The 13,639-nt window shown below is 42.2% G+C and overlaps 1 protein-coding gene across 2 annotated transcripts in view; it reads left to right on the plus strand.

Moving 5' to 3' along the window:
• Positions 1–1,820: 1,820 nt before the first annotated feature.
• Positions 1,821–13,639, plus strand: part of LOC130124555 (neuropilin-1a-like) — a 94,814-nt gene continuing 82,995 nt past the window's right edge. For both annotated transcript variants that reach the window (XM_056293957.1, XM_056293958.1), the window contains exons 1-2: positions 1,821–2,430; positions 2,866–3,040. In XM_056293957.1, coding sequence (XP_056149932.1) covers positions 2,340–2,430; positions 2,866–3,040 — 266 coding nt within the window. In that variant the 5' untranslated portion in view covers positions 1,821–2,339. The remainder of the gene's footprint in view (positions 2,431–2,865; positions 3,041–13,639) is intronic.

Here is a 13,639-nt window from a genome sequence, read left to right on the forward strand (position 1 = left end):
TGGTAAAATGTATGCCCCATTGATAACCCTTATGAGCTTCTGATGATAACATTTGATTTATCTTCACTTACCCAGGGAAGGTTTGCTTGAGTCACTCAACCAACTTCAAAACATTACTCAAAACCCATCTATTCTCAATGGGACCTATAGCTGACACTCCCTGATTCTCTCCTATTGTCCTCTCTATACAGTGCCATACAATTTTACTCCATTTTTATGACTGCTGTTTGGATTTTATGATGTTCTCTATTCTTGCCGTTATCCCTGTATGCACATGTCATGTTCTTCCATCTGCTTTGCTTATGTTTGTTTCCATGATTTTAATTCCTATGTTTCCTCAACTTGCAAAGTGACCTTGGATTTCCAGAAAGGTGCTGATTAATTGAAGTGCGTGATTATTATCATTACGAACAGGCGCTTTCTTTCAACGCCAGTGTGTTTCTGGTTAACGTCGTTAAATGAATTGTCACATAATTGCTACTCAACCACTGTCTTGTGTACCATATGTCTCTTGTAGCCCCGGTGGAATAAGTGGAAGTTTAGCGATCTGCTCGAGGAACGTTTTGACAGTGTGTGTGTGTGTGGGGGGGGGGGTTATTTATTCACTCCCCCTACCCCAGGCCCCTATCCACACACCTTAGATTTTCCCAGCAGGACTGTGAATTCAAACTGGCAAATTTGTGGCCTCAGGCATGGTGTTATATGTTCTCATGAAGCACTGTGGAAACTTTCTAATAACAACTGCTAGGTCTATTTCATTCTGCGATCGGAGGCCTCCAGCTTCTATGAAATCTAATGATGAGTGTCACTGGAAATGTAGTCCACAACATAGGTAAAATGTGACACTTCGAGTCAGGTACTGGATGAATTAAGTTAAATATTAGGACTGTAAGGTTTGTTTTTTTCACTTGGCACCCAACACAGAAGGAACGAACGCTGGCTAAGTGAAACTCTTGTTTCTACAAGTAGTTGTGAGTTTTACTCGACAACAGAAAGGTCTTCAACAGCAGCGCATGAAGAGTCAGACCTCTGTCATCATGAGTTGGTTTCTTGGGTATTTCATATCCATCCATCGTCAGGGAACAGATGTCTTAAAATCATTGTTTCCGAAAAAATATCACTCCGTAAAAGTATTGTTTTGTTTTGTTTTTTTAGATACTTTATTGATCCCCGTTGAGAAATGAGGCTCTGCGTTTAAGCCATCCTAGCTGTGTAGCTAGGAGCAGTGGTCAGCATCTGGGGACCAGCTCCAGTTATTTCTTCCTATTGCCTTGGTCGGTGCACAGACAGGAAGAAGTATTAACCCCAACATGCATGTCTTTTTGATGGTTAACCAGGGACTTCAGATGTTTCAATGAAATGAATGAATGAATGAATGACCAATGACTCAGTCAGTCAATCAATCAAACAATCAAAAAGAAGGTGGCGATAAAATAAAGCGGAGTAAACAAATCAATACAATAAAAAAATATATACCTTAACCCCATAATTGATCGACGGCGGATAAGAGATAAACGATAGCAAAGTAAAACTTGAAAGCGCTTAAAAAAGAACCTTTAATGTATAGTTTCTAAGCAAAATTAAATTGAAAATGGATAAAATACAATGGATAATTGTATAGTAGGTTGCAGTATCACGAGGAGGCCCACAACACAATAATAACATCAAAATAAACCATAAATTCGTTTCCAATGACAACGGAACCGGCGTCGACAGCGTACATGTCCGTCCCAGCCCCCCCCCCTTCCTCCTCCTCCGTGGGGAGCGCGCGGTGTCCGTGCGAGCGCTCGGTCCCGCCGTCTCTCCGACGGCCCGCGCCGTGCGTCTTCACTCACTTCTCCTCTAGACGGAGGAAGGAAAGGAGCTTCACCCGAAACGGAGAAAGTCCGCTTAATAGACTTCATTTTATTTCTTCTCTTCTTTATTATACCCGACTTGGAAGTACCTCCGTAGCTCTTCTTCGATATACAAGTGTTAACGGTCCTTTTTTTTCTTCTCTTTTTTCTTTTTTTTTTTCTATTCGAGGTCGAGGGCTCATTAACGCCCCGGCCACTTTTTTCAGCCGGAGCGGATTTATTCCTCTTTGGTGTTCGTCGTCTTCGTTCGGCATTTGGATTATTATTATTTTTCCTCCCTTTCCGAAGATGGGAAGTTGTTCACTGACAGAGGCGAGACTTAAGAGGCAGTTAGGAATCCGGTGCTGATCCACACAGGATGCTGGCGACGTAAAATCAACCACAGCTATTTCTCTTACTTTTGAGACATTTTGTTATTTTCGCGTTACACCGCCGCTGGAGGGAAACGCGTCTTTATTTGATTTTGTTTTTCCCCTCCCCACAATGTTTATACTCTACCATCTAAGGATGCGTTTTGGATTGCTATTGTTCTTTTGCGCTCAAGTCATCTCCGTTGCCTCGTTGGCTCATACCGGTGGGTGTTTACAAGTTATCATGTATTCACACGACTTGACAGTAATGTCCTCACTCATTGCTTTTGCACCATTCCAGCTTCTCACCTGTTATGAAGCCCGTGTGTACCTCGGCTCTGTCCAGCCAGAGCACATCGCTGTGGCATAGCCCCAACGTGACAGCGCTGTTATCAGGTGGAAGTCAGCGAATGCTTATATCGATCATCTGTTTAATGTGGGACTCTAATGTGATTATCGATAGATTGACGCCGTGGTTATCGTTACAGCTTCTGCGCTGTATGGCATCCCACCTCATGCGGAGAAATCATTTACAACAACGGGCTTGGCCTCATCGGTCAATAAACCCCCCGGATTCAAGTCTCAGGGCCATTTCATTTTCCGTGTCCTCCCCAAACAAGTTGAGTAATTGTGTGTTTTCTTGTTTTCTTGTCTTGCAGATAAATGCGGAGATAACATTGAAATTCACAATGCTGACTATTTAACGTCTCCCGGCTATCCAGGCGCCTATCTGCCGTCGCAGCAATGCGTTTGGGTGATAACCGCCCCCGAACCCGGTCAAAAGATTCTCATCAACTTCAATCCGCATTTTGATCTGGAGGAGAGAGAATGCAAGTAAGTGTGCACTACTCTCTCTCGCTCTCTCGCTCTCGCTCTCTCTCTCTCGCTCCCCGCAATCCGCAATCCTGCCTGGATACAATGTGGAACTATGCCACCTATTGGTCGTCCAGTCACAGTGGCTTTAAGGGAAATGGAGTTGGGATGAAATATGGCATTAGGTTATTATGGCACAGTTATTAAGGATGAAATGTGATTTGGTTATGGAATTCATTTTTGATAAGATGGGGTGGTTTCATGTTGTCGTGTGTCTTGTGTCGATATTGTTAAATATGCATACGTCTGCGATACCTGACTTGAATCTGTGTGCTTGCGTAGGGTACGTGCACTCACACACGCACACTCACATTCGCATATTCATGCAGTGAGACAAGTAAATGAACATACACATACTCTTACCTCTCAATTTTACACACATTTGTGAGACAAGTAAATTAACATACACTAACCTCTCAATTACACACACACACATGCACACGCACACACACACACACACACACACACACAATTGTACTAATCCTGACAATAGCCCATGAGTTAACGCTCTTCCATAAATAAGCCTGTTTTTATGATGGACTCTGTCTTTTTAAAAGGCCCCATAAAGAGTGCCTGTGTAAATCATGACTAGCTATCTAGCCCTGTCTCACAGATGGGGTCCTTGACTACTATGGGATCATGTTTCTCTCCTAAGGGACTAATAAACTGTTAGCGGCCCATAGTAGTCTGATAGATTGTGGATGCGGTATGAGCTGCATTTGTCTATGTACTACCTACCTTGTGTAATGAGATAACATAAAAGGATGTGTTCAGTCAGAGATGGGTTTTGTTTTTCTTTTTGTTTTTTTTTACAGTAAAGCTTTGCTTTTCAATGGTTCTGTTTGAGAGCATGAACTTGTATACTAACCTACGAAGTTATGCTACTGCCACATTTGGGTACTCGTGGTGAAGTGGAAACAAGTTTCTGAAAGTTAACGCATGAGCTAACCTATAAGAATAAGACCACTGTACATAAAACGTACATTGTTAACCTGTACCTATGTGAAGCCAACAGCACATTTGCATTCACTCTATGTGAGGAACACTTATTGAGAAGAGTTTGCAGTCAGTCAGTAGGAAGGAGTTTGATGTCTTATTCAATGTCACTTCATCTGACCTTTTATCTGGATGATGGGTCTGCATTGGCTGTGGTAAGGGTCATTCCAGTGATTTTGTCCTTTTGAGTTATGGTACAGGCTCTCCATGACGTCCTACCAATAGCTCACTATTCAAGGAGGATAGTTTTTTCTTCCTTTTATATATATATTTTTTACTATTTGATGTGTGAATTTATATTGGATGATGGTGGGGTGTAACTTATAGCTTTTTACTTGGCAGACGCTGATGTTATTTTTGGGTCAGAGTCAAATGTTTCAAATATGCCAAACTGAGGAGGGTCTTAAGCCTCTGGGTTGACCGCAGTCCTACTGGCAGTGGATTTTTCCATAGAAGAAATCTTAGACTTTTTTTTTTAACCTGTCATCATTTACACTGAACTGAGCTGCAGTTTCACTACATGATACTCCATCGATAAAACCATTGTTGGAGACACAGAAATCCATGTTTTGCTGTGATTTTAAGATGTTATGCAGAGGTCAAAGGTCAGGCAGCAGGGTGTCGTGCAGCGTAAGAAGCTCAGAACTCCCGCTGAATGTTGTCAAGCACGACGAGAGGGCCACCTCCTGGAGCGCTTTCTGACCTCCTCAAGAATTCCTGCCCCAAGGATCAGAGGATCAGTAGTTTGTCACTAAAAACCAGTTGTCCACTTGCAATACCTCTTAAACAAGGTGCTTTACATTAAACGTAGAAAAACTATTCCGTAGTGAATCATCCATGTAAAGAGGGAACGACCATCCCTGAACCGAGGGGGGGCCTAAGAGCATATCTGTCACCATCTTACAATGCTGTGATTGCAACTATTCCCCAATCCTCTGGCCATTGTATTGCTATTTAATGGTCACAGCAATTTGCATATGAAACCAATTGTTGTTCTCCGTTGTTATGCCACTGTATTGTTTATAAGGGTGGGGATACCTGTGGTCAGTTGAGACTGAAGATGTCACTTAGGTGAGTGATGAAACGTTTCTCCCGATAAACGTTGTGTCCAGATGAACAGATTCAACTTCATGTGGCTGTTCTGTACCATCAAAACTACTCAACACATAGTTTACTTTATAGTTATACAATGATTAAACCATAGAGAAAAAGTCGTAAAAGCAGTGCAAAAATAGGCAGTAAATTGAATAGACAAGCTATGAATTTGCTTGTTTTGCATTTTTTTCTTTGCTTTAGTTAGCTGTAGTTTTCTATCTAGCTTAGTTTCTTAGGAAACTTGTTAATGCATGTTGAGGGACATGTTGTCTGTTGGGGATCAAACTTGCGTCATTGTGGTTACTGGATGTTCCCTCTATGTAAGTTAGTTTTTCCACCCCAGTTCAAATTTTAAAATGCTACATAATTGAATTTTATCTCTGAAATTTCCCCATATCAGAAAGCATACTAGTGTGTGCCAGCAGTCCCTTGCTCCTTAATTCAATAACAGAGCCAAAATGGAATACACATGTTTCAGCACCATTAAACATGCCTGCAATTAACCAGCCAAACAAAGAAGGCTCAGCATCCACCAGTAAACCTCTTCTTCACTTCCGGCATCTGTGGTATGAATTATCTCCCCCTTTACCCGCCTGTGATGCAAGGTCCATAATTGGATTTACTGAATGCCACTGTTTTATCAAGAGTATATTCGGGAACCAGTGACTTTAATTTGATTGGGTTTGCAGTTCCCAGGAATGCAAAAGCTTTCAATAAGTGTGTTTATTCCTTGTCCAGTCATAGTGCCGACGTTCAAAGTTCTGACTCTCACCTCCACACTCCTACCCTTCCTCCTCTCCCACCCTTCCTCCTCTCCCGCTGCCTTTGGTCATGCCTTCCCCTTCTCCTTCTCCTTGGTCCAACAGTAGCATAGTTTCCACCGCCACCCTGCTGGCCAACAGTAGCGGTGGCGGTTGTTGGTAACCCGGGCCTTGACCAATCCGGTATGGAAATCTGATTTATGATCTACATATTTGACCTAGCAAAGGTTTAACGCTGGATGTCCTTCCTGACACAACCCTCCCCATTTATCCGGGCTTGGGACCGGCACTAAGAATGCACTGGCTTGTGCATCCTCAGTGGCTGGGTTAATAAGTTTAATGAGTGAAATGAGATGTTGAAATGCTTCAAAATGGTGTTACACCTTCTCAAAGTGAGGTGAGATGTTTTAATGGATTAAATGGAAAAAAAATCCCTATTCATTGCATAATGGGCACTTTTTAATCGTAGTGAGTCAGAGAAATCCAAGGCAGACAATATGAAAATACTTTAACAGGCTGCATCCTCTCTATTACCGAGTGAATTGTTAACTTAAGCCAAACCCCAAATATACATGTAGCATTTTTCGAAAACACAAATATTTTGCGATGTAGATTTTTTTTCTTTTACCATATTCAGTTCACAGGGTGTTATGGGGCTTGTAGAAGAGGTCAAACTGGAGGATAATTTCAGTGATGACCTACTCCTTTAATAACCCCAAAACTGACTGAAGTCAACACTGTGAGAACAGCTGTTGGTTTGATGAGATCAATAAGGCCTTTGTGCCAGGCATACTAAGATCCTTCGGCCATGCTTCTGTAGACAGTTTGGAGCAGCACCAGAGAAAAAGCTCATTCCAAATCTGTTTCTGAAGTACTGTGGCCCCTGAAGTACGGTGTAAAGACAGAAAATGTGTATGGTCAAAGAACACGCACTGATGGCGCAGCAATTTGAGACCTGTTTTCACGAGTTGTCTGATCTTCTTCCTCCCACATGCTTGCACACTTGTACAGACAAATGCGCAGACACATGGACATATCTGTGCAAATTTCCTTTTGCAAACGCCTGACATGCCATTTTTAGTCACAGACACAAGCATGGACAGGAGAAGTGCACAAAAACGGCCCCGTTTTTCAGTCATATGGATTTCACATGCACAGTTAATTGCACGTTTGTACACACACACACACACACACACACACACACACACCTACCTTCTCCAGATCCTCCAACTTACTCTTTCTTATAGTCAGATTGTGCATGCAAACAGACACGCGGTACACACGAAAAGACAGACATGCACACTGACAGACATACAGACATTGTCGCACACACACACACCATCAGGCACTTTAAACCCCATACACCCAACAGACTGCTGTAAAAAAATATGAAAACAGATCACATCCTTCTAGTTTTGACGTTTCATGAACACCAAACCGTTCCTGTCAGAGGAGGGAGAGAGCGAGACAGGGGGAACAGCTCAGGATGAATGACAGAACAAGAAGTAGAGAGATTAAAGTTAACGTTGTTTAGAATATTTGACGATAAGGTCTAAACCATATTGAGAAAAAAAACACAAAAACATAAATTAATCATCCAGAATGGCTTATTTACGTGGTTCTTGTTGTTCCTGGCAAGATGGTGGATTTGGTGACAAGCATCAGAAAAATACTTAAAAGCACAGTCACATACGGCAAAGATGCATAGTCAAATACAATACATGTCTTCAGTGAATTTTTGGCGAGAGACATAGAGCGAGAGAGTGGGAGATCTCTCAATATATGGCAGAAGGATAAGCCCCACCACCACCCCCACCACCCTGGTACATCCGCAGGCAAAGTGAGAAACAACAGTCACAGGACCAGCATCTCTCTGCCCGGAGATATCACGCACACAAGATGAGCCCACACACAGATTATATGTGTGTGCACAGATTCACAAACACAAACACACAGGTTGTACAAGTATAATTTTACGCACACAGATTCCACAAACACACATGACTGCACTCACACACACATCATACTACAAGTGTAAAGCAAAAATAGTACTTCCCTTTGATCGGATCTGTAGAAAGACATGAAGATAAGCGAAGGTCCACACACTGTAGCTCCCTAATATGCAATTTCGTCAGACACCCACAAAGTGACCTTTCCAGCTACGTGCTCTTCTTCAGACTTGACAAAATAAATACAGTCGCCATCTTAAATACTTCATAAGCTCCGGTCATATGACAGTCATGTGCCACGAGCATAACACCCTTTAGATCACAAATATCAATACATAGTATAAACAGTCACATGTGCCGGACACCCATGTGTAAAGAAAACACATCAGGCCAGTAGCCGTCATATCGTCAATATGGCTAGATCTAAATAGAAGTGCCTCTATGTTCTAAAAAGATGTGTCTAACCCTGACCCTGACCCTTTGTTTGTTTATCGACTTTACACATCTTCTGCAGTGTTGTTCAGGAAATCCCCTAATGCTGAATCAACAACTGAAGCCTTGTGTTGTGAGGATCTTGTCATCATGTCACCACTTTGGTACATTTCTAACACTTGCACAGCAAAGTTGCCAACCATTTTATGGCATCTGCAATAAACCCATCATGAATGAGCTTTTCTTGAGTCATTGCTACTGTCTTCCATGTGTCTTGGAGCAAACTGGAATAATGGGAACACCTTCATGCCTTGTACAGGTGGAAAACGTTGGTGAAACATATATAGATGTAACTAAAATGTAAATTTACAGTGATATCTATCATATTACGTGTTTGGAAGTATGCCTTGGGAAATTTGAGTTTTACGACTTTACTGACACTTGCACTTCAACAAAATAGCTTTGTGTCCAGCTCACTCATTGTAGTACAAGATGTATTGTTTTTACATTCGCTGGAAATTTTCCCAGAATTTTGGGATGTTTACTTCATAAGCAAATCCTTTGCTAGCCCGCCCGTCAAGATAGCCTACATATTATTCTCAACTATAATACACACCCTCAGCACTCCCATGCAACCAGTTTGCACTGTCTACTGGTTTAGGTTCCTCATGTGGCGGCAAACAGGAAGGTCTTTGAGGTGTGAAACTTCAGAACCGACCGAGTCATCTATGCCTTGTTACGTGGGCGCATGTGGCTTTGGATTTCACAGGAAGCAAAGGAATTATGGGAGATATTTTGATTTCTTTTCCGTCTTGTTTTAATTGTAAACAAACAATGGGCAAATCCTCCCCAACTTAAGGAGAACGTGAGAGAGAGAGAGAGAGAGAGAGAGAGAGAGAGAGAGAGAGAGAGAGAGAGAGAGAGAGAGAGAGAGAGAGAGAGAGAGAGAGAGAGAGAGAGAGAGAGAGAGAGAGAGAGAGAGAGAGAGCGGGTGAATTTGAGGGAGTGAAAGACCTGAGAGAAGGGGAAAGAGAAAGAACATGTGCAACATAAAAGGACAGTAGAGATGATGGGTAGAGAGAAAGTGAAAAAGAAAATGTCAAGGTGGGGAAAAGGGGGGAGAGATGAGGAGAGATGGAGAGAGAGAGAGAGGTTGCTAAAAGGGATGTAGAGTACCTCAGGCCAGTTGACACAGTCATTCAAATGCTGACCTCTGTGACAGACCTGGGCTGTCTCTTCTCATCCACCCTCAGGCCATTCTATCACTTTTTTTTCACTCCATCACCTCATGCTCATCACATCACCCTCATTTCCCACTCTCCTCTCCCCATGCTGAACGCCCCCTCGCACTTGTCTCTTCATTTCGCTTCATGATTTTCTCTTCTCCTTATGCTCTCTCTCTCTCTCTCTCTCGTCCCTCATTTCAGTCTTCATTCATTGATTCAATATTAAAATAAAAACAACAAAATAAGTTTAAACTTTGCACATCCTTGGCCCTTTTCGGCCATGTGAATCACACTCGCGCTCGGTTTCCTGCTGATTAAGCGCTTGGCTCATTTTTCAAAACCATGTGATCAGCATAGAATGAAATAATGGCAAAGGAGTGTGAGCATTGTCTAAAAGATTGACTATAACCAGATGATTCCCGTCTTCAACAGCAAATATTTGCCAGATAGAAGGAAGAGTGAACTTTGAGTCATGCTATCGTGTTGCTTATGCAAGTGTGAAGGCATGTTTGGATGTGCTCTTCCTCGGAATTACGGTCACTCACCCTGTTTACCATTTGTAATGTGGCAAGCGTGCGCGCACACACACACACACACACACACACACACACACACACACACACACACACACACACACACACACACATATCTGCTGACACACATGCACCTAGACACTCATATATGTGCATATGTGCATGCTTTCACACATTTGGCTATGACCACCCACACACACTCAAGTAAACACCCACCCACCCTTGTGTGGCATGCATACATGCACACAGACAAAAAAAAAGTACACAGCCATGTATGTCACAGACACACACAATACAGGTCAGATATAGCTCTAAATGCTATCAGTCCCTTGGAATCCCTACTTAGTCGTTCGTTTAAATTCAAGCACGCACACACACACACACACACACACACACACACGTGTGCGCACACACACGATGATAACACTTACAAATGAAAACATATGTCTGATTAGGATCCATAATGAACAGATACATTAGGAGTTGTTTTTTTGGGGGGGGGGTTCTTAGAGAGGGGGGGCGGGGGCCTAGTGCGTGTCACACACACACAGCTGAAATCCCAGAATTAATAGGGAGCACCCACTGACAGGGTCCAGATGTCTACACAGGCTGTATGTAGCCTGAAAGCAGTATGTGCTGTGATGCATTGTTAATGGAGAGTTGTGTGTCACTGCTGGGCCATCTGTGGAGGTGAGACGCTGCTGCTTGATAGAAATCTACCAAAAGGACACTGTTTTATATCATGTTTCTCTGAACATTGCTACTATTGAGTGGTAGATGATCTTGTAAGTAATAATACTGACATTTAATGGCTGTAGATGCAAGACAAAAATTGGAAGTCCGTTGATTAATTGTAAGATAGGCAAACAGACAGATTTTATCTTGTAGGACTGTCAGATATGAAGTAACTCGCAGATCTGGTGAGTATCACAAATGTTAAAAGGCATCACCAAAAATCAACTAATTCTCCAAATTTGAATAGCTGTGGCTCATCTCCTCTCATGTGATTTGTCCATTTAGTCCCAAAATAACCTCGCCGTGAACTGGAGAGGGGAACTAAACTGTGATGCTATACTTGAAACAGATCATCTTCAAGGGATGGGGTCAGAGGTCGGTCAACCATTCACACTGAGTTGAGAGTTGCCCGGAAGGCTATATCATCTCAATATGTGACAGGAAACCCACCCCTCCCAGAGCCACACTGGTAGTCAACCAGTAGCATGGGGATGGACAATAAGTCTTTTTCTTCCTCTGCTTAAAGAGGATTGTCTTGTATCTGTCTGGCCAGTTGCGCCCCAGGGTGACCTCCCAGCTTGTGCTCTACTGCCATAGAAAACACATTGTTTTTTGGTGGATAGATGGTACATACACATAGAAGGAAATCTGTAGGCACAAAAACACAACTTAAATACAAATCAGACACACACACATGCATGCAAAACCGGTTTGCATGCAGGACCAAAATACCAAATAAACACACACATACACACACACAGGCTTTTATTTCATGCATGTAGGCAGTAAAAATTAACACACAAACATGAAACACATATCAGACATATATATATATATATATATATATACATATATATACACACACCCACACACACTATACCACCAGGAAACAGAATCAGGGTCCCTTGGACGTACAAGAAATTTGTCTTGATGGGAGGCTCATTAAACACAGAAAGACTTACATTGCATAACATTAACACAACATATTCATCAAACATGGTAAAAAAGGACATATAATCTCTACTTTCCATGGATTTTAGGAGGAAGTACTCGAGCATTCGCGGTGCCATCTTAATGACCATATTAATAGTTAGTAGCACTACTCACGTTGCTTCGTTGTTGTTATCAGTTGAGGATCAGTTTTACAAAGTCAGACAACCAGTCATAAGTTAGTTTATTTTACAGTGGAAATTATGCAGTGGTTCAGTTTGCATTTGTTGGTTAACATACATTCAAGTCACCCTTTCTCTTACATTAACAGGAAAGAAAAATGAGAATCCCTTCATCCAGACTTGGTGTTCTGTTTGTCCACCTCACTGCTGAACAGCATCAGAACAGAAGCTGTGCACCGAAAAAATGTAAAATGACTCAGAGGTTGAAGAAGAGTGGGCAACTCACAATGTAGCAGCACGACGAGGACTGGTTATCCAACCTTGTAAATGACATCAGATCATATTTTTAAACATCCATCCATCCATTATCCAAACCGCTTATCCTGCTCTCAGGGTCGTGGGGACGCTGGAGCCTATCCCAGCAGTCATTGGGCGGCAGGCGGGGAGACACCCTGGACAGGCCGCCAGGTCATCACAGGGCCCAGGCCATCACAGTTGTGTTAATCAAAGTTTGTTTATTCTTGGGCGGCAACTCGGCTAATGTACTAGGTGATCATCATTTGATGAGGACAGCAAACTAACATAGGTAGCTAACCAGCCTCTCATACCCAAAATGAAATGGTAACTACACAGTTGTCTGCAGGAGTCCAGTCAACTCTTCTCATGGCAGCTAGCCACCTCTCGCGACAGTCTGGGTCTTTTGGAAGTAGTGGAAATTTAGACCCGACTTTCCTTTAGCATTATTGCAGTCAGTGGCGCCACAAATAGATAGCATCTTTGAGCAGCTATTGCTAGTAAAAGTGAATTTGGCCCTTAAAATGGTGCCGCAGACGCTCCGGCACTTCTGTCTGAAACCCATAGATATTCAACAATTATAATATTGATCAGGTAAATACATATCAACAGAATTAAATACAGACATGGGGAATATTGTCCTTAGTCGCTGATATAAATATGGTGAGATGACTAAATCCAAACTATGCAATCCTTAACGATACTATTTACAGCTTTAAATACTAACTAGACAGTTTAGAATGATAATAACTATACAGCTTAGAGCAATACTAACCGTTCATTCTAGTACACTAACTAGACAAACATTAACTACACTAATACTAATGCTACATTAGCCATTAACTTTACTAAATATTCATCCTTTATCTATATCAACTAACTGCACAGCTGTTAAACATGCCAAATATACAGCCGGTACAAAGTTAAGTAGTAGAGTAAGTACCAGTACAAAAGTATTATTGTCCCTTAATAATCATGATGGTGCATCAGTGTTGTGGTGACGTACACATAAGAACAACACAAACATATGTATATTTTTACACGCACACACACACACACACACACACACACACACACACACACACACACACACACACACACACACACACACACACACACACACACACACACACAGTGGTTGACTGGTTATTTAGGATTGTGTAAGCATGTGGGTAAGTCGAAGAATGGGTGGCGAGACAAAAAGGGAGAGAAAGAGAGAATGTATGATTGTGTGTGGGTGGGTGAGAGAGAGAGAGAGCGAGCAAGAGAGAGAGAGAGAGAGAGCATGGGGGTGGATGGATGAGTGTTAAGTAGCTTGCTGCTGTGTGCTCTCTCCACTTATTTATCTGCAAGAATCTGTGACATTTCCTTTTTATGTTCAAGGCTTTCAGCTGATGTAGTAATTTGAGTTGCTGGCATCCACCTTG

This window comes from Lampris incognitus, chromosome 14 (assembly GCF_029633865.1).
Source record: "Lampris incognitus isolate fLamInc1 chromosome 14, fLamInc1.hap2, whole genome shotgun sequence".
Lineage (NCBI taxonomy): Eukaryota > Metazoa > Chordata > Actinopteri > Lampriformes > Lampridae > Lampris > Lampris incognitus.